This window comes from Magallana gigas, chromosome 1 (assembly GCF_963853765.1).
Source record: "Magallana gigas chromosome 1, xbMagGiga1.1, whole genome shotgun sequence".
NCBI lineage: Eukaryota > Metazoa > Mollusca > Bivalvia > Ostreida > Ostreidae > Magallana > Magallana gigas.
Genome location: NC_088853.1, coordinates 31,292,109 through 31,315,670, shown reverse-complemented (window position 1 = coordinate 31,315,670; position 23,562 = coordinate 31,292,109). Strand labels below are relative to the sequence as shown.

Sequence of the window (23,562 nt, the reverse complement as noted above, 5' to 3'; positions counted from 1 at the left end):
TTTTACAATCAGAGCCCGAGGTTTAAAGATGGATGAACTGATAATTTGATCACCTCCACCCTAGTCAGACTGGATTTTGGACTAATGGATCTCGCTTTATTTTCTTATCTATAGTCGAAACTGCGTGAGCAAAGCTTTATGAACTTTAATGATGTACGATATGCCACAAAAGACATTATAGAAAACCTTGACAAATAATAGTATTAACTAAAGGTGTATTTCATAAATGGGTTAAATGACATGAAAAGTGTGTTGAACAGAAAGGTGATTACTCTGCGATATTTTTTAGATTTGCCTTACAGTTGTTTAACGTCACCTAACGTCGTGAAAAAATGAAGTTGTGTTGTGTTAATTCAATTCGTCCAAAGTAAAAATTTGTTGTTGTTTTTTTTAAATTATGAAAACTTTTTTTTATGAAAATGAGAATTTTTGACACTCTCCTTTTTAATTTATACATGTAATTAATAAAAACATACGTCATCCTGGAAAGTACACAGTAATTTTTCCGTAAATTACTCTGTCCTCGAAAATTTCTAACAATCCTCGTATATTAGTGGTATAAAACAAACTTACCTTGATTACAAAAGGATCCTCTCCATCCACGTTGACAGCCTCCATGACACTGCCCGCTTGACCGATCACAACTTCTAGATACAAAGCAGTTTGCGCTACATCGGTTACAGTTGGTACCATAGTATCCAAGTTGACACTCTAGAATGTATGACAAATTGATGTAATTATGTACACAAACTTTGTAAAAAAAATTGTTAAAAAAAAGGTTAATGCTATTTTTGGTAACACAGTTGTTTTTTCAACTCAATACATAACTTCTATACAGTAAGAAAAATATAATATCCGCTTTGCATTAATAAACGAAAATATATTTTAGGTACATAAAGATCCTAAGAGGAAAATGCCATCAGTTGAAAACATTGCAGATAATCATAAATGACAATGTATCCATGTATGATTAAGTAAATAGAATGGAACAACAGTAACAAAAACAACACGATTAGTCTTATACATCTACATTTATTACTATTTATTTCTTTTAATAACATTTCAATCTTATGTAATCATAGATATGTCTCTCAAGTAAGCTATGTCCTTAAAACAATAGAGTTAATTGTTTTACGACATGTTTATAATTATTTCTACAGTTACCAAATTACAAAACTGGTTTTTTCCCGGTCAGACAATATTTTACATGTAGCAGTTAATTGAGAGGTATCTTTACATTGTATAGAATATCAAAGAGAGGAAATCATGCTGCGTTTTCTTTAGCGATTTTTCATACGATTTTGATGCAAAATATCAAGACGATCGTTTTATTAATATGAAGATTTATGACATTTTGGGAATTATTTCGTTTTGTTTAAGAGCGAGCGAAGCGAGCTTTAAGAACCAGTGTGCGCGGGAAAAAGAACGAGCTAAACCTACAGTTCATCAAACAATTTTTTTTGTCTACGTCCCATCATGCTCTCTAATGTTTTCACCCGTGGTGCTATGCCAAAAATGACTTTTAACTCGTAATTTACGGTGTCTTAAAGTTTAAAGACATGTTTTGAGTACCGCATATGCTTTGGCGAGACTCAAACGATTTGTGTACATGTTTTCATACCTTCGTATTGAGTCGAGAAACGTAAACAAAGACGAACAAAGTCATGGATGACGTCACAGTGCTCTCGCGCTATATTTCCCGCGATAAATTTAGAGGTTGATCAAACATCTGTAATGAGTGTACTAGCTATTTCAGTATAGACTGCGATACCCGCCTCGTTGACATATGATTTGCTTTTAATTTTTGTTTATATAGAGATTATATAAATATATACTAGCAAGAGCCATACTTTACTGTCATATCAATCAATTTTAAGCTAATTGTACATGCAATGAAGCATGTACAGTAGGCAGGTAAGTATATGAGTAGGAAGGAAATAAACAATAGGACATTTTGAACTAAATAAAAAGAAATAAAATGAAAAAATAAACAGTTAAAAAAGAAGATGGGTGGATAAGGCGTGTAAAATGCCCATACCCGGTCGGACAAGCTACTGAAAAATTAAAATATCAATAAATCTGATATATTTTTTTAAATTATTTAAAACAATATAGATTTTAAATATCATTGATTTTCAACCTATAAACATTTTCATTTTTTGGAATATGTTGACTCAAACAGGCGTATACGTATCAAACCTGCAAATACAGTCATGTTTTAAAACTTCAAGGCATTTTATTTTATAGAGTGGGTTTGTGCTCCATATTTTTCTTATAGTCTAAATAAGGTATATTGGAAAACAAACCGATTTCAATCAACAAAAACGTGGAAAGATGACCCACTATACATTAAAAATATAATTCTGTATCCCAACAATCGAACGTTTTGAAAAAGTCCGTAAATTCGTGGTCAAAGTCAGACATATTATTTAAACAGCCTACTTTGTTGTGTCTGAAATGGCTCAGTGGTTAGAGTACCTGACATAAGATAACCTTAAATACCTAGGGTATGTATGTTATGGGTTCGATACCGCAAAAATTTCTAACAATAGTTTTTTTCTTATCTTTTGTTAAATATATTAAAAACTAAATAAAGTTAGAAATTGTGATTTTGTAAACTTGTATTATAATATATTTGAATATATTTAATTGAGGAAAAAATGAATTCAAAATTGTATTTCACTACTAAACCGAAAGGCATTTGCGCCATCTTATTCCCCCATCTTCTTTATGTAGATATTGCTTATAATCAAACCATTAAATTTGAAAGTGGGGAATTACATAACCTACAAACAGGGAACGCTCTCTGTCTCTCTGTCTCTCTCTGTCTCTCTCTCTCTCTAGGGGTAGGGGGTTGCGCTGTGTGTATCATAACCATTTAGTACCTTTGGCATACTTATTGTACAGCAATACTCTCTCAAACATTCTTTGACGTTCGTTGATACCTAAAAAAACACTACGTTGAAAATGATTTATTATGTGTAATTCTTACTGCGCTCGCCAGAACTGTAACACCGTAAAACATATTAATCTCAAAAAGACATGTATGTGTGTATTATCATTAAGCTAGAATATACATGATGGTGTGCTAAAAGAATTTTTACTCTGACCCTTTTTGCTTTTGATTTACGTTAATAATGTTGCAGAATTGTGCTGTCCTTTTGTATTTCGTACGCAAATGATCATTCAATCCCCTATGTGGATAAAAACTGAAAGATTTATTTAATATTTATTAAATCATAGCAAACGCTATCTGAGAGATAGTATATGATTGATTATCTAATGAGGCTTAATGGTTTTTTTACATGTAGTATAATCTACAGCAGGAAAACTTTTTTTAAACGAATATGTAATATCCAAAGAAACTTTTAAACATTTGAGAAGTTTCCAGAAAATGAACCACTAGGCTCTTTTTAGTGGCCATTTCAAAATGCAAGGCAAGTTCATGTACATTTGCTGTATAATTTTTATGAAAATTCTAAATTTTCGAATAAAGAAGCAGATTAAAAAGAATTACTTCGTTAGCGACTTTATTAAATTATATGTATAAGTATATGATTGATTATATGTACACTCTATTTTTTAAACTAATAAATGAAAAAAAAAATATTAAATTCAACCATCTAGTTTTTAATGGGTTCATCTCGAAAAAAAGCTTGCAATTTCTTGATAATTTAAAATAAAAACAATGTTCTGGTTATAGTACTGCCAAAAATAATCTCTCAATTTAAAAAGTGCTAGACGCAACTGCAACTGTTGCAGTTCCGGCGTTAAATATGTGCATCGATTATTCCAGTTGTAGAAATTTCGTCGAAAACTGAGTAAATTAAATTGTTGAAAAAAAAACTGTTTCCTTTTAAGCTACAACCTGCGTCCTGCACTTTTTATAATTTCTGGTATTCAATAAAAATAATTCAAACTCATCCCTTAAACCTGACGTGGTATCGTTAATTTTTTGTGAGTTTAGACAGGTATACATGATGTTGTGCAAAGGAGCCAATTTTCAAACACACTCATCAAAGGCAGATAATCCTACGTGGTAAAGGCGGGACATATTTAAAATTGATATCGTTTGTCGTTGGTTTTTCCTTATCTGCACATTTCTTTAACCTTTTGTGCCATTCGTAAACTATAAAGGGATATTACCATAATTTTTTTTGGTTCAATTTGAACAGAATGGAAAGATGAATTAAGTCACCAGCAAAACAGATAGCGGAATTGCACGGATCTAAAGAAGTAGGGGCTGGTTGTCTTCTCCATATAACTACATACTAAATGAAGTGTCTAGATAACAGGCTTAAGACTATAAAAAAAATTACTGGTCAGATCATCTCATGTTTTGAATAGATATGTCACACGACATATACTATATTGAAACATACCTATATAAAATCTCTCTTACGATATTAATGATGTTAATTTACGATGTTAATTCGTGCTATCGGGACGAATAATTATTAAATAGCTGTGACGATCAAACATGCGTTTATTCAATACACATACAGCATAATAAAATCATACACCGAACCCGACCCGAATTCCGAACCCGTTCCAAATATAGTATACCGCATTTAATCAACAGTTTAGCTGCATTTTTACTTTTGACGTCTTGCAGGACAAGCATTACATAAAAAAATGTTCTTGACAAATCGCTTTACGGCCAGTAAGAGTGCTCTAACAGGATGAACCCCTGCCATTCAGTTAACTAAAATGTGACTGAACGGTAACTGAAAGGTGACTTCAGTAACTTTTCCAGACCTCTCAGTTAACATTCAGTTGACTGAATGGCAGTGGTTCATCCTGTGTCCGTTGACGCGGGTGATAAGCAAACGACAATGCAGTTTAAAAAAAATAAAGCATTTAATCACATATACTTATTTCGATTCACTTTTGTTTAAAATAAAACTCAAGATGTTATTTAAAGCAATCAATCGATAAATTTCAACAGCAATTATTTATCTAAATATCATGAAGAACATTATATCATGTTAACAAATATCATGAATTAACATAAAAATCATGAAGGAGAACTAACTTCATAAAAGGTCATACGATAATCTTGAGCTATGTTGGAAGCCTTAACTTAGCTGCATTTTTTTTTTACTATGGGACAATGGTATATCAGATTGTTATACTTTCATGTTAAATACTGAAATCTGATTGGTTAAGACGCAGTTAATAATATTTTCTATTACCCTCAGCGTTAGCAACGCACTTAGCAACGGGTCACATTAAAAAATGTTACATGCGCGAAAATTATGCGCCTACGGTTCGCTGTAGGATTCACGTTATTCCTATATAAAAGCAGTAAAATTTTCTTAAAATGAAGACATTCAGTATAACAAAATAAATAGTGCCTGTTTGGGAGGATAACAGTTGAAATTGACACCCCTCGAAAACCATTGTCAACCTCCGCTTCGCGTCGGTTGACAATGGTTTTCTCGGGGTGTCAATTTCAACTGTTACCCTCCCAAACAGGCACTATTTATATAATATGAAATCAACGTTAGAATGTTTCCTGCTGTACTTAAATTTATGAATATTTTCAGCAGATTTACACAAGTATAGCGATTCAAAATTGACCACTAAAATTAAACTTAAATCTTATGAATAATTCTAATTTCGTTAAATCATTTATTCAGTGTCATTTATAAAAAAATGTTTTGATATGTCCTTGGACGTTGGCTCCTACGATCAGAAGTCTTAACGGTTTTTTTTTCTTAAGTATTTTCTAACATTTACACACATTGCTTAACCAAAATCTAAAACGAAATATTAGAGTCTATATGCTCCTTTTGGTGCTAGGGTGTATTCAATATGACCTATATGCACCGAAAGTGCAAATTGCACATAAATCGTTATTCCCTGTTTATCTTTTTTTTAATCAAAATAAACAATGGTATCGAATACACATTTACATAATTTAAAGTTTATTAAACTTAAATCATCATTAAAGAAATTCAATTTTCTTCACCTAATTCATATACAGACCTTTCTGCACTAAAAAAAACACTATTTCAGTCATAAAAGATTCAAAATGCAATAAAATCATTAAGAGTCTTAAACTTTTTCTCAAATTATGATAGACTTGTCAAAAGAAACTTAAAAGTTCAGAAAATAAAACCAAAAGTATGGTTCTGTGATGTAAAATTTGAGATATGGCGTGAAATAAGCTAATTTTTAATATTCATATTTGACACAGAATTAAGATACCAGAGGTGACCCAACCTGCTACCCAAAATCAAAGAATTAACCTCTTTAAGAGTAAAAATCAACAAGCATCAAGCATTCCATGGAAAGTGGAAAAATTATTTTTTGAAAAGCTGCTTGTATATTATTGAATTTAATCTACTTCACACAAAATCCCTGATAAACAATCATTTTTGTCATACTATGGGACTGGTATCCAAGGAAATTTATTTCCTTAGTTACGGGTGCACAAATCTTTGAAAATAAAACAATGATTTTAGCTAAACATCTACGTAAATTATTCCTTTACATGATATTATATAGTATTTTGCTTTTTGTATTTATTATAAGATTGAGTTTTCCCATTGTTAGGAAAAAATAAAATTTTAAAATATTTCATTGTAATTGTTGCCATGACAACAGGAAGAGAACATACATTTAGACGCTTATCAATTTTTCAAAAATTGCACATCTTTATCACTTTATATGCAAAATCTACAACCACTGCTGGAAAAATGAATTATGTATTTCTGTTAGTAATCATCTGTACTATATATGTGCAAAATAAAATCCATAGGCAACTTTGAGAAGAAAAAGTTGTACAAGGTTTAAAAGTATATCAAATTTGCATTTTAAGCTTCTACAAAGGGGTAAAGGTAACATAAATACCAAGTATTATTTAATTGAATAGATCATATTGTACCTTATTTTTAAAATATTCCCTGGTTAAAGATGCACAATAAGTCAAATTTTCTATTTTATAATTTTTTTTTTAAATGACATTTTAAAGATCATTCATTTTCATCTAAAATTAGAAAACATGGACACACTGACATAAGGGCAAATATAAGGTAAAATACTTATTTCATTTATAAATGAGGTATTTTACTCCTCGATGTGGTTGAATCATGAATTTAGTGAAAATCTGTATACAAAACAATCATTTAAAATATTATGTACCAAGAAAAACTAGGAAGGAGGTCAGGTTTAGCCCTCTGAGTTCATTTAATTTGACCTTTTTGTACTTAAAGTGCAATTCTCAACATAATGAAATATGACTGATATTCTTGACAAAAAATGTGAACAATAACATCAGATACCAATATTGTTTTTCATTATATAAGTATATAATGATGGTCAGAATGAATATATAAAATAAATATATATATAATATGTATATTTTGTTTAAGTTGCATCTTTCCTGACCTTTTTATACTTAAAATTAGCCAACTTTTAATAATAAGTGTGATTTAAAATAAAAGCTTTCTGAATGTTTAGATTTCTTATGATTTCAATGCAGTTTTCTGGATATTTTTTTTTTCAATTCATAAATAAGATGTCATATATCAATGTTTAGAAAGAGGGTTTTAAATGTAAAATTCTTACAAAAATGGCTTAAAATATTCCAGGTTTTTTCTTTGTATTTGAATCAGTTTACCTACACTAAAAGTCTATCACCTATAAAGCTCTATGAAGGGTGCGTAATTATTTAAAATGACCTCAGTTTAGAAAAAAAAATATGCTCTTCATCTCTATATGTAATACTGAATCTCCAGTCTACTCTAACATGTCTAAGAGATTTCAAGTTGTTCTGATAAAATCAAACACCAATAAGATTATTGGGGGGGGGGGGCGGTGGAAGTCCATCATAATTCATTTTTCAATATGTATATTAAGAAAAAACATTGCTGCATGAAAAAGTATGTGCAGAGATGTTATTTAAAAAGTGAAGGTCAGAATAAGAAATCAAGGAAGTAACTTATTCCTAAGAAGGCGAAATATCCAATTTAGATGTTCATCTGATTATCATAAAGATTTTATAGTTGAACACAGTCACCAATAGTATCTTTCTTTCAGTGATATCTGCCCGAATCATATTTGGATGTAACTATAACAATAATTATTTCAGTTAAATTGGTCATATCTGCCCCCTCATAGTACCCACGCGTGCAGGAATTTCACATAAAAACTGTCTCAATTAACAGAAAAATTCAATCAACAATATATGTATATGCTTACTTTAATAATTTATGTACTAAGCCACATTTAAAAAGTGTTATCTCCATCTCCCTACTCGATCAGTAATTAAACTTGTTGTCATTAAGATGGGGAAATATTTTTTCTTCAAAATCTAATAACCAATTATTTTACATAAAATTGAATTGGTCTGCAAAATTTAAATGATTTAATTTGTAATTAAAATCAAGGTAATTCAGAGAAATATTTTGACAGTCAGCTGATATAGATAATAAAGTAGCCTTAATATCAATATGTGAATTGTTGGTTTATTTTCATATGCATGAATTTATTTCCTATTTAGTCTTGGTTTTGTCAATGTCATCAGGGCAGTTCAAATAGCTTGACATAAACCTGTATTACTGAATGCTCTATCTTACATGGATTTCCTTCTTTATTTAACAACATAAAGTAAACACAAATAAAAATCTTATGAATATCAACTTTAATTTTTACCATCATTAATTTTCTTGTACATTTATTCAAGATGTAATAATTTTCACTGAAAATAATTCAACAATTCAAATGTTCAAGTGGTAATAAATCATTATGCATCAGCATTGACATATGAACACATTTTATTTCAAAGTAAACAGAGTATAAGTCAGGCACACATTTGCTTTGAAACAGTTCAGAAAATACTTGTTTGTACCTTTGTATTTAACCCAAATATCCCTATATATAATTATATATATAATTTTGAATTCTATTTGATAAGATTTTCAGTTTTAGTTGAAAGCCAGCTCTTCTTTTCTGTGGAACAAAGTGGCTAACATAGCTGTTTATCTTCAAGGATGAAAGAAATTCTGCTAAAGAAAATCATCCCTTGTCAACTTTAGTTTTAATTTGTTGCTTTTGTTGGTCTGTTTTTTGCAATTGCACTTTCACCCTCTTGTTTTGCAAAATTTAAATATTTCAAGCACTGTCTCTGATCTGTCTGGTGTAAATATTTCAATTTTTGTGTAGACATAGTAGATTTTAGTGTCCATCATCGTTTAAGTTGATTCATTTGGCTTGCATGTGAAACATTTTCTGTTTACAACCCTTTAAGTTATCTGTAAAATAAAACAAAGAACCTGTTACAACTAATACACCTTTCCATCCCCTATTTAATTAAACTGTCTTGAAAACTCATACAGTAAAGTATTTTACTGTTATAATTCATTAAAAATAGGTGAAAAATCTTGACTTCTTCAAGCAATATGGTACAAATAGTTGATTTTATGTGAATACAACATTAATTATCAACATATACAATAAGAAGAAGACTGATCAATTATTCACACAAGATACATTAAACATGTACTTGTATACTACATGTTCCAAAATACATGTAGCTACCATAGTCTACACATGTATGTTGATATATTTTTCATTAAACGTTTGTTATTGTCCTTGATGCACAAACACTATATACACTAAGCAATCACGTATAAATTTTCTTTGTCATGTTTAAACTATTATTTATAATGTTGTGTGCATTGACATGTTAATCCAAATTTTCACGAAGATCTACAGCTTCCACTATTTCTCCCGTTAAAGAAATGTTTGCTAGTAGCAAATAAGAAACCAGTAAAAGTTGTCACTTACCATGATGATGAACTAAATTAACACTTCTATAATCCAGAAACTAAAATCCATATTCGTCTCACTTCAGCTCCGTAGAAATATTGGATGTAAACAATGGAAACAAAATACCGTTTTTACCTCCTTTCGTAAGAGAGTCATATCAAAGGGAGGTAATTAGAGTCAAATTTGAACGTTTCCAGGTGTATAAAATCGGTATTTATTTATAAACGGGTGACTTGCCTAAAGATTTTTTAATTGATTCTTCTAGAACAAATTTCATAATATAAATACGTGGTGTTAGTTAACCTTGACATGGTTGTAGAATTTTATAAAAGTGCACTGAATTGACTGGTGTTTGCATGCAAAATTAACAAGATAAAACGGGTATAAATATCAAAGGATGAAGAAAATGTAAATTCTTAATGATGTTTAAATTACAGCAAAGTGTTTTGTAGTATAAAAAATTATTTATAGAGTTTTAAGATGATTTAACATAATATTGTATTTGAATATACAAAAATTTTCATGTTAAAATGAAGTACAAATCAGTCAGTCTTAAAGCACGTGGTTTCCATAGTAACAACACGAATAAAAAAAAAATTACCAAAATATTTTTAATACAATATTCATTCTGATTATCTTTATATGTGTTTTTATCATTATTGTTTTTATGTCACTTTCCATATTTTTCACAAAATGCTCGATGCTTGCTGATTTTGACTCTTAAGTGTTTTGTGGTGCATTATTTTAAATATTTCGGCAAAATGTTTGCATTGGTGTATCCTATATATTTTAAAATTGTGTGAAACGTCTAGAAAAGTATTAGATGTTTACATTGTCAAGTAATTCTTTTGCATTTTGTATGCACGGATAATTACTTACCTTTACATGTGTCTCCTGCCCATCCTGACATACATCCGCCATTACATTTCCCTGTTACACGGTGACAGTTGTAGGGAACCGAGCAACGCTTGCTACATTTGTTAACACAATGGTAACCGTAGTACCCCGGGGAGCATTCTAGAATAAATAATTAACTAACATTTGCAAACAATTGAAATCAAATGATAGAGAGATATTTAGTGAACTTTTCAGTATCATTGTGAATATAAAACATGAACATATAAAGGCCAAGGTAAAAACCACACAATATAATAAAAAATTTGGTACTGCAAGTCAGAATTATGCTAGAAAAACATATTGCAAACGTTATGAATGAGAGCATTTGATAAAGCGCATACCTTAAAAAAAACCAACATTTTGTGTTTTGTATCAGACTGGCGTGCAACCAGTTCTCGCCGAGTACCATTTCTCGCCAGTTCATTGTGACGTCATTTTATCAACACATAAAATTATATACGAAAAAAGACGTCAAAATGTACTGGGGAGAAATGGTACTCGGCGAGAACTGGTTGCACGCCAGTAGAGTAAATACATATTATCATATTATTATCATCATAATATTATTATTCATCATATTATTTCACTGTCTTTGGTTATAGTAGCAGTAAAGGCATCTCAGGATTAAAGACTGCATAAATAGCAACACAACAGTTTCTTAGTCTCTTAGTTTCTTAGAAAACATCATATTTTTAACAGTCAATACAGTCCATTTTTATATATCTATTCCGTGTAAAAAGATTTGAAAAATAATTGTTGAAAATACAAACCGTACTGGCAATGCTGCCCGTAATATCCTGGGGGGCATTTAAGACAGTCACCTGTATATGCGTTACAATTTCCATTTAGACAGTTTGTCGGGCACGCATACTGACAACCATCACCAAAGCTCCCGCGACATCCTATTAAATTCAAATCGTCAACGAAAAATAAACCACTTAATACAAAAGTAACTTCAAACTGAGAACAAAATACAACATAACATTGTGTGTATACTTACCATATACTTCTAACTCACATAGTTCATTGTATGCAAACTGTGACAGATAGCTAGGATTATTATTTTGACTACGTTCATTGAAGTAAATGACAAAACGTCCGTACATAGAACAGTTGACTCTCTGATCAACTGATGGATTGCCTCTAGTTTGGTCCTTATAACAAAGATGTGCTTCATTTTTTGATGTTGTATTAGAAATGTAGAGAGAAAAACCTGCCATTCTGTTGACAAATGGGCCTGGATCTAAATTAGATAGAATATAAGGTACTAATTTTTTCAAGCAGTGAAAGTACATCCCATAAGTTAAGATTCGTTACATGTTCCAAGTAAAGTATAGAATAAAAAACATTGGATATTCATAATACCCTTTTAAAAGAAAAAAAGTATATCACAGTTTTCTAATGAATACGCCTATAATATTGTATTTTTTGAATGAGAAGTTTATATATCTAACAAGCAAAACAATCAAATAAATATAGCGAATTTCTAAACAATTTTTGGCATATGTGGCGTATTTGGAGTCAAAGATTTGACATGAGTTTAAGTTAAAATATACATCATGCTTCTTATAATTTAACGTTTCACAAAATCTAAGCCCATAAGACATGTTCTGTCTTTAGTAATTTGTCTCTAAACTATGCTACACATCTGATGGGTTTTAATGTAATCCACCATTTGTAACGCCACTGTGCATGAGTGCGGGAGAACCAGGCATTAAAAACACGATGGAAGAACAGTTTGTTTACAAATTAGAATCACGTTTTTCATGTCTTAAACTAGATAATTCTTGTATCAGATGATACTTGAAGCATAATTGTTCCGATATCCATCAATGTTGAACGATATAAATTGTTAATTATGTATAATAAAGATGATGTTTAGCATCATCGACACGGTAAAATGAATACCCCCTCTACCTGCGGGATGCATGTACTAAAAGTTTTTATTTATTCTTTATAAAAAAAACTCCTCTAAACGAAAATCGACTTATGGTTTATAACTCATTAAGTCAAGATATGGAACACATGCAGCACGAACCTAATTAGAAAGACTTAATATTATATTGATATTCAAAACATATTTCATTAGAGCATTCCCTTATGGTTTATAACTCATTAAGTAAAGATATAGAACACATGCAGCACGAACCTGATTAGAAAGACTTAATATTATATTGCTATTCAAAACATATTTCATTAGAGCATTCTCTACTGTTGGGATGTCGAGGTACCAGTTTTTTCTTGTGAAAAAAGTCATTGTTCACCGATTTTTAGAACCCCAGGACTACAAGAACATTTTTTAAACATTTGTAACAAAACAACATGACACCTCAAATCCACTTGCAAGAGTTCAGTTCGCTGGTCTATAAGATGTAAAGCAGTTTAAGAAAGTAAAGCATGACAGACGTACGGACGGACGGAACAGGGTAACAACAATATACCATAACTTTCTTTAGAATGTGCAGGTGAATATCAGATTTAAAAAAACCCAAAAACATTTCTATTCAATGTTAGATTTGGGAAGGCTTATTTTGCATTAAGTCATGTAGTAGTAATATCATGAAAGAGATACCTTAATTTTTCTACATCGTATTATTGAGTAGAGAATGTTAATTGCACATTAAAAGCGCAAGAAATCCGTGATGATATACCAACATAAACCAACATAAACATATTCTTTTTAATAATATATATTCATTCCTAATCTATTCAACAATTGCTTTATTATGTATTATGCATATGCCTTACATAAACCGATCAAATTCGATCACCGGAATGTGGTTTTTTTTTGGCGGAGATATAATTTTCAGCTCTTTTGATTACTTTGGAATATTTGACAAATAATATTAAATCACCATTTGAAGTCCTTTAATGCAAAATATGTCGACAAACATGTAGTTTTTGAAGCCTACTTTTGGATACAACTTTCAAAGTGTATAAGCCTGATAAAAAAGAAACTGCTTACACCCAAAAAGTGTTCCACATACTCATAATCAATAAACAAGTGGCCAACGGGTCACATCGCTCAATTGAAAAATAGTTCTCGTATCATTTCTTTGCCAAATGTTTAAATATCGAACTACAGTACCCGCAACGTTTTTGTTTACAAGATAAACGATAGGATAGGATACACGCACGATAGGATAGGATTATCGCACGATAGAACAGGATTCACGCACGATATGATATGATTGATAAACGATAGGAAAGGATAAACAATGTTCAGGATATTGTCGTGTCGTGTTTTTGACTACGCTTGTATAGTGGGAATACTATAACTCGCTTGCAGTGTGAGGACCCGTTTTGCAATGTCCAGTCCAAAAGGTTTGGGACGATTGCACTGAAATCAGAACAGGAAAGCCTTTAGACAATTAAAAGATGATGTTTATTGTTGCAGGTCTCCGATTAGAATGTAACATAATATTAGTCACCAGGCACAATAAAAAATATGACACTATCTGCATTACATGTACGCATTACAAAAGTGGGTGCCCTAGCCTACCTAACACTGGTGACTATCAGAGTGATTAAACAATATAAAAACACCAACTCTGTTTAAAAAAATAAACAATGACATTTTCCTTAATAAAAGTTAAGGTAAACAATTGTCGAGAAAATTCGAACTTATAAAAGTAAATAGAGTTAACAGTTATCTAATGAACGAGGCTTTACACTAACGAAGCGGTGGTTCAACCCATGCATAAGTTTACCTGAGTATTCCTTTAAATAAGGATCAATTAAGTACTAGTATTTAAAGTATAAACTTACTATATAAACTTACGATATAAAAGTTAACTGTTGCATCGCCGTGCAGTTAACAAATTTTAAACTCAAGAACCAACAACGGAATAACTATTTCCGACTTTGTAAAAAGAAATAAAGTGCAAAGGTGTCAGTTATGAATCAATAAACAAAAATAACTATAACTAGACACGATCTCGTTGCGAGCAACGAGGAGGTCTTCCGTCCGATTTTTAGAATATGGAATGACCTTACGCTTGATCTTCGCCAACGGAATGATCCGGAAAATGAGGCGGGATCTATGAGTAATGGGTGAAAGACTATATATCCCTTTGGTGTCCCTTATTTGAGGGATCAGCTCCTTTTCATTCAGTCTAGTCAAAAGGTATTTTTGTGTACCACTAATAAGTGTTTAGAAATTGGTTACCGTTTTTGAGATATCTGGGAAAAATCGTTTTGATATCCGGTCCTAAAACTACTTTTAGGGTCCAGATAACAAACAATATATGGTTGTACATTGTTAAGCTCAATATTTTGAGCATCTTTTGTTCAATATTGCTTTCCAAAGTTTTCCTCCATTTTGAGATATTGAGCATCAAAGTTGTAGACTTCTGGCCCCTTAAAATCCCTAATTATGTAACATAAGAGTAAATGATTGGCATGTATAGGTAAATAACATTAGAATGAACATAATTGATTCTATAACGTATCACAAAATCTTTCACAGTAAAAAGTTATTATCAAAAGACTTTAGAGCCCCCTCAGCCCCTTATTTGAAGGACCAGCCCCTTTTTCATGATTTCAAATGAAAGTTCATGTCAATTCAAACACTTTTTGTTCAAAAAGTAATTACAAATTTTGTACCGTTCTCGAGATTACTTGAGAGGGTCGTTTTAGGGGCCGACCCTGTAACTCCCTTTAAGGACTGCATAACAAATAAATTATGGTTGATTATTGTTAAGCTCAATAATTTGAGCATCTTTTGTTCAATATTGCTTATCCAAATGTTTCTTCATTTTGAGATATTAAGCATCAAAGTTTTGGACTTTTGGCCCCTTAAAATCCCTAATTACGTAACATAGGTGTAAATGATTGCCATGTATAGGTAAATAACCTAAGAATGAACATAATTGCTTATATAATGCATCATAAAATATTTCACGGTAAAAGGTTATCATTAAAAGACTTTAGAGCCCCTTCAGCCCCTTATTTGAAGGGCCAGCCCCTTTTTCATGATTTCAAATGAAAGCTCTTGTCAATTCAAACACATTTTGTTCAAAAAGTGTTTACAAATTTTGTACCGTTCTCGAGATATCTGGAGAGGGTCGTTTTAGGGGCCGACCCTGTAACTCCTTTTAGGGACCGCATAACATGTAAATTATGGTTTCAGATTGTTAAGCTCAATATTTTGAGCATCTTTTGTTAAATATTGCTTATCCAAATGTTTCTTAGTTTTGAGATATAGAACATCAAAGTTTTGGACTTCTGGCCCCTTAAAATCCCAAATTACGTAACATAGGAGTAAATGATTGCCATGATTAGGTTAATAACCTAAGAATAAACATAATTGCTTCTATAACGCATCACAAAATATTTCACGGTAAAAAGTTATCATTAAAAGACTTTAGAGCCCCCTCAGCCCCTAATTTGAAGGGCTAGCCCCTTTTTCATGATCTGAAATTAAAGCTCTTGATTTAATTAAGTTTTTTGTTCTACATGTTTTAACAAAATGCTTTGAAGAAAAGAGATACTCAAAGAAAACCATGAAAAATCATGACGCCTTTTTTATCTTAATTTTCAAGCTCGGGCGAGCTTCGGCGCTCTTTGAGATAAAGATGATTAATGACCATTAGACACTATTTCAGTCTTTCGTCTATCAGCCCTGAAAAGTTCAACATCATATCTTCAATGGTAAAAGAGGAGTTCTCGGTACAAAATACCCCTATAAAAACTGATAAATCCACGATATCTCGAGACAGGAAGTGACGTCATCAACAAAAAAAATTTCCAACAAGGTTCAGATCAATACCTATCAGAACTGAAAATTTGACGTAAATCGGTTGAGCCGTTTCCGAGAAATCGCGTGCACAAAATCGGTAAGAAAAAAAAAATAATAATAACTAGACACGATCTCGTTGCGAGCAACGAGGAGGTCTTCCGTCCGATTTTAAGAAGAGGAAATGACATTGCCCTTAATATTCGTCAACGAAACATATCTGGAAATGGAGGCGGGATCTAAGAAATATGTATGAAAGACTATCTACCCCTCTCTTAATCTCATAAGAATGCTCTTGTCATTTCAAACACATTTTGTTCAACAAGTGTTTAGGAATTGTGTAGCGTTCTCGAGATATCTTGAGAGGGTCGTTTTAGGGGCCGACATGTAACTACTTTTAGGGACCGGATAACAAAGGAATTTTTGTTGAGCAACTATTCCTCCATTTTGAGATATTGAGGATCAAAGTTTTGGACTTCGGGCCCCTTGGAATCCCTAATTACGTAATATAGGAGCAAATTATGCCATGTATACAAATGTAGGTAAATAACCTTATAACGAACTTAATTGCTTCTATAACGAATTACAAAATATTTCACCGTAAAAAGATATAATTAAAAGAATTTAGAGCCCTCTCAGCCCCTTATTTGAAGGGCCAGCCCCTTTTTCTTGATGTCAAAAGAATGTTCTTGTCAATTCAAACACATTTGTTCAACAAGTGTTTAGAAATTCTGTACCGTTCTCGAGATATCTGGAGAAGGTCGTTTTAGGGGCCGACCCTGTAACTCCTTTTAAGGACCGCACAACAAAGAATTTAAGGTGGAATACCTTTGAGCTTAATATTTTGAGCATCTTCTGTTCAATATTGCTTTTCAGAATTTTCCTCCATTTTGAGATATTGAGGATCAAAGTTTTGGACTTCGGGTCCCTTGAAATCCTTAATTACGTAATATAGGAGTAAACGATTGCCATGTATATGTAAATAACCTTATAATGAACATAATTGCTTCTATAATATATTACAAAATATTTCACCGTAAAAAGATATAATTAAAATACTTTACAGCCCTCTCAGCCCCTTATTTGAAGGGCCAGCCCCTTTTTCTTGATGTCAAATAAAAGCTCTTGACGTTATAAAGTTATTTTGTTCTACATGCTTTTGCAAAATACTATCGAGAAAAGAGATATTGAAAGAAAACCACGAAAAATCACGACGCTTTTTCAACCGTAATTTTCGAGCTCGGGCGAGCTTCGGCGCTTTTGGTCACACAAAAATATATGTACCATATTTCAAATCTACAACCTTTTATCTACAATCCCTGAAAGTTTGAACTCAATATCTCAAATAGTTTAGGAGTTTATCCCCGGACAAACCGACCCTCTGAAAATCGTTAAATTGTAAATATCCCAAAACCGGAAGTGACGTCATCATTCAAAAAAATTTCCAACAAGGTTTAGATCAATACCTATGAGATCTGAAAGTTTGACGTAAATTGGTTCAGCCGTTTCTAAGAAATCGCGTGCACAAAATCGGTAAGAAAAAAAAGAATAATAATAATAGGGAAAAAGAAACCGAAGAAAAACAATAAGGTCTTCCGTTGGAAACGGAAGACCTTAATAATAGGGAAAAAGAAACCTAAGAAAAACAATAAGGTCTTCCGTTGGAAACGGAAGACCTTAATTAACTGATTAAAATAATGAATTCATAGACTAAGACAGAATTGTAACTAAAGTTAACAATTTAAAATAGCAAAACAAGGTTTAAATCAACTATAGCGACTAAGAAAATTAATGAAGTAAATCAAAACTTTAACTTAGACGAAAGCTCAAATTTCTTAAAAACACATTAAACTTGAAAATGGCATGAATAACTTTTATGCATTTAAAATTTTAGAAATGGTTTAACTTTTAAAATAAACTTTAAATTTAAAAAAAATAACATAAACCATATTTTACCTGAAATCAGAACAGGGAAGCCTTTAGACAATTAAAAGATGATGTTTATTGTTGCAGGTCTCAGATTAGAATGACCAAGGGAGGGTACGCTATCTCAATCGGAGACCTGGGCTTCCCTGATCTATTTCAGCCAATCAAAATTTAGATTCTTTGTTCGGACACAATTTTGGTAATTAAAAATTAACCCACGTGACCCTGATCTCCGGACACTGGTCATAAAGAAATAATTAAGTTAACGTAGTTAATCCCCTAACAAAGAAAAATCTGCTGACACCTGAGCAGATCTTGACACTAGGTAAAAAAGATAAAAGGAAACCTTAATAACAATTATAAACACCGTAACACCCATATGTAAATTAACTTGGTCGTCGGACTAATAAACTGCATAATACTACATTTTTGTGACATTGTTACTCCGCATACCTAACAGGATAAGTTTTGATAAGTAATTAGACAACCTTTAGGTATTTACTTTGAACAGCGTTGCTTTGAACAATAAAAACTGCAACTGTTAGATATGCCGAAAACGACTTTTAAAGTAAACATTATATTCAACATTTTGTAATGAATTTTGAATTAAAAGAAAAATGCAATAAATGTGAACATTGCTGTAACCCATAAACCTGAACAAAATATTGAGATCAATAAAACGAATTTACTACTCTACTTTATCAAACAAACTATGACTAAAAATATAGTCATGTTGTATATTTTATTTGACAAAATGAAATATATCAGAAAGGACAATTTACTTATTATCACGATCTACAATATTCACGCTAAACGTACAAGTTGTGTGAAGCAGTAAGACACTCTCTGCGTACGATTTAATAAATTAAATATACATGTAAATATGTTTCCTTGTTCCTAAGAATTTCGACTGCTCATATTACTCATTTATCTCCATTTCGTAGAGATGATTATATTTCGTTAATTTATATTTAAAATATCTTTGAAATAAAGTAATTGGGTACATATAACTCAATATTGTTCATTTGATTGAGTGCTTTATCTAGTGGTGCTTTATTATTCAGTAAAGTATCATTTGTGGCGTACTGAACGACTTTTAACTTAAATATAAAATCCTGAAAAGGCAGCATACGATTAACATGATAGGATAAACGAAAAAACTGATTCAGTACACGATAAACCTGATAGGATTAACGCACGATAGGATAGGATTAACGCACGATAGAACATTATACACGCACGATAGGATAGGATTAACGCACGATAGGATAGAACAGGATTGTAAAAAATAACGTTGCGTGTACTGTATTTAAAAGTGTTGAAAAACTTTTATTTATTATACATTTTGATAGTTTAACAGTGCATTAAAAATAAACCTCCTTTTTGAAGTCATACCCTAAGATAAAAGATGCACCAATTGACCAATCTTATTATCCAAGGCCTTACAGTATTTAAGATAACAAAACTGTCAACTGAACGTTACATAATTTAAAAAAGTAAAAAATGTCACAGTAACTTTCATATGAGGATATTAAGATATGAGAATGCTTATACATAGTTAAAAAAAAGTAAATGTAACATTGTATTTTTGATTTTTTTTTCTTTTACATTTTTTTCCTATATACTTCTATATTGAGATTTAAACCCGTCTAAGAGCCGTAATATTGGTCCGAGAATCACAGTTTTAGCAATTTTTGATGTGCACTATTTATCCATTTTTTGATAAATAATGGCATAAATAATGCACCGGTTCTTGAGAAGATGATTTTCAAAACAAACATCCTATTTCCACTGTTTTGTAATTATCTCTCTTAATAAAAATGTACTGCCTTTTATTTAAACACTTTAGGGTACCCTTCCAATAACGATGCTTAGAACAAAGCTCGGTTAAATTTGACTCAGTGGTTTTAAAGAAGAAAACTGAATAGTTCACGTACAAGCTGACAGACAGACGGACGGACGATCGGACGACGGACATTACATGATCAAAACCTTTCATCTGAAACTTTGTTTTAGGCGAGCTTAATACCAATACTAATAGAAACTGAACATTACTATACATAAAGTGTTCTATTTTTTTCCATACATTGTATTCTTATATTAAACATTAAGCTCCTTTTGTTGTTTCAGTTATAAGAAGACTATATTTTCTCTCCTTTATTATACTCTTAAGGATGTAATTCTCTATCCAGTTGACCGATTACTTGGTAGGAACGGTAATAATCGGTTACAAAATCAGTAATCCATCAGTCGTATGAAATAAAAATAATGTACTCATGTTTATTTTAATGCAGTTCGACCAAAAGATATATTTTTGGTCTTTTGAGACTATCATCTAATCAGGTTGAATTAAAACCGTTCAGACCCGAGGACTGAAAACCCAAATCCGCTAAATGTGTGTACAACCAAAAACCGGCTATACGGCAGCACATTTACACATTTAATTCAATATGTCTATAAACTACAACATACTTTGGTTTTCAGTCCTGTAGAAGATGTTGATGTAACTGATGCTGACCACACTCCCCAGGTCCACTCTCCATTCAGCTGTGTAATAGCCATCAGCGTTGATCGTACACTGACCTCCAGTTCCACGGTCAGTGTACATACCGTCTACTGCATTCTCACTGCCAACATCTCTACTATTAGGCTCAGGCCAGGGGTGTTCTTGCCACGTAGGTTTATTAAGTGCTAAATTTTCTTAACCAATTCAAAAATAAATCATGCATCTATTGCATTAGTTAATAACTAAACTAAATTAATATTAGCCTTAGGTATTTAAGTATTTTTTTTTATCTATAAAGGATGTGAATATAAATGATAATTGTTAAAAAAAATAATTAAAATTTTGGGTACTTATGTATTAAAACTTAACATGATTGGCACCGTGTACTTCCATATATGGTTATACAACATCCTTTAAATGTCGAGAAACAAAAAAAATAATGATGGCGTTGATAACGTATGGTTTAAAAAAAGAGCAACAAAACACAATCAAATACTATAGTTTCATAAACAACGCATAATGTGGAAGTATTAAAAAAATCACTTACCTAAAGTACACACATAATCCACGGAAAATAAACCCGAAAAGGCAATAACTAGCATCACATTACCACACATGTCCTCTATGTCTTGTATGTCCTGTGAATACCAAATATAGCTTTCCTAATATAACTATCAACTGTTTCATAGAAGAACTGTACAAGCAAACAGAAAGTAGCAGGAAAATATTTCAATTTTGCACTTGACGTAGTAATATATTCCTTAAATTATCAGCCATACCTTCTTATTTTAAATGTAGGAAATTTACATTTACAAATCACTAAGTATTTCCAGCTCATTAAATCATTGTAATAACACACATTGTGATCTCTTATCATTTGTACCTTTAACAATCCAGGAAGTACAATACGTCACAAACCTGTTTGCGAGCGGTTCACCGGCACGTTTTACCATGTACACGATTAATCTTCAATCGTAGTTATTCGTTATCATCGTATAAGATTGTATGTCCTGATATTTAATATATGTACAATGTAAATTTAGTATATATATATGTATAAACTGTTGACGTTTTCTAGTTATGTGGCCCGCAATGATAATGTTTAAATTGAGGTTTAACAAAATACGTGAAATACACGTGATAAGGCTTGGGGATAGAAAACAAATAATTTGTTGGAAAATAATCATATACCATTGCGAAATATGAGAGATCCTTAATATAAGTTATTTGTTTTAAACCTGGATTATTTTTTTAGAGAAAAAATATTGGAATAAATTATACGGTTTTTTTTTATATTTTGTTTGATTGATTGACTCATACATGTATGTCTAATATACATAACTGTGTCTAAATGGTAACAAAGTAACTGGAAATTTGATTTTGAAAAAGAGCATTAACACCATAACACGGCAATTTTTTGTTTCTTTCAATTGTACAGATTTTAACAAATACTGGTACATACATGTAAATCGCAATTCAAAGCTCAAATGAAGCAATCAAAGAATGTGAAATATTTGCCTTACCTCAAATAAAATGAAAATAATGTTTTCTTTCTGTCATGCCAGATCAACATTCAGAGCACCGACAATAACATAGTCCTGTGCGAATGACAATCTGACATAAAAACTTTGATCAATCTTCATTGCAATCTATACACGGAAGTTGATATTTGCAGCAAGAGATACATTTCTTCCTTGTTGAAATATATATTGAATTTAGCGAGTATTGTATGATTCTCTCCATTTCTTACGGAAAGTTATTTTAAAGTCATAGCTCTATAGGAACTACCTGACTGAAAACTACACGCTCCGTTTATCGATTGGTCGAAACCTACAGCAACTTAAGAAAAATCCCGGAAAAAAAGAAATAACAAGATGTAATTATTATCGGGGCGATTATAAAGTCGAACATACGAACATCATTGGGAGTAGGGATAACCCACATGGGTCAAACTTTAAAGACAAAAAAGATTAAAAACTTGACTATTTTAATTAAGTTTCATGATGTTCTTCAGGTGTCATTTACTATATTTCAGGTGAACCAACATGACCCAAGGAACAGGAATAAATATGGTTAAGGGGTGAGGATCTTAACCTTTTTCAAGTTATCTGTGCACTTCCTGTTTGAGGGGTTAAGGACCACCCCCTGGGCGCATGACCTACATACCATGTGATGCCCCTTACACAAGGAAAAAGAACATATATGGTTTAGGGGTCAGGGTTCTAATAGTTTATGAAATATATGGTCATTTCCAATTCCTATGGGGTGGGAATGACCACATGGGTCAGATCTAATAAAACCTATATATTGCCTTAAGCAGTTAATATATGATTCTGAAAACCCTATATTATTATCTTTGTCAGTTTTCAAGTTATAACCATTTACATTAGAGTCTACGATTTTTCCCATAAGGTTCAATGTTAGACCCCACGACCTTTTGACCCCCCCTCCCGAAAAGTGATTGGCCAACCCGAAATGAGAAACATCAAACCAGCATGCACATCTAGATATGCGGGATATGCACTATTGTTTTAGTTAACTTACCAAATAAAACATAAATTTCAGCTTTAATTAGGTTGTGGCTTACTTTCTATCAAAATTAACATTTAATAATGACATCTTTACTTATAGATGAAGACATTTCGTCCCAGTAAACTACAAAAGGCTTGTACCAGAGAAATTGCATATACCTTTAGTATTTGAACACGTGTAATGTGAT

General features: G+C 31.6%; 1 protein-coding gene and 1 long non-coding RNA gene across 2 annotated transcripts; both read right to left on the bottom strand.

Moving 5' to 3' along the window:
* Positions 1 to 477: 477 nt before the first annotated feature.
* Positions 478 to 22,489, bottom strand: LOC136275825 (laminin subunit alpha-1-like). The gene is made up of 8 exons (XM_066085885.1): positions 22,367 to 22,489; positions 21,391 to 21,481; positions 20,810 to 21,037; positions 11,675 to 11,917; positions 11,445 to 11,576; positions 10,657 to 10,794; positions 574 to 711; positions 478 to 482 (listed from the first exon to the last, which is right to left on the bottom strand). The coding sequence occupies exons 2-8, from the start codon at positions 21,458 to 21,460 to the stop codon at positions 478 to 480; spliced, it is 954 nt and encodes a 317-aa protein (XP_065941957.1). The 5' UTR covers positions 21,461 to 21,481; positions 22,367 to 22,489.
* LOC117685381 (uncharacterized) lies at positions 8,634 to 10,202 on the bottom strand. Its single transcript, XR_010711914.1, has 2 exons — positions 9,796 to 10,202; positions 8,634 to 9,260 (listed from the first exon to the last, which is right to left on the bottom strand). It is a non-coding gene; the product is annotated as an uncharacterized lncRNA (long non-coding RNA).
* Positions 22,490 to 23,562: the final 1,073 nt, after the last annotated feature.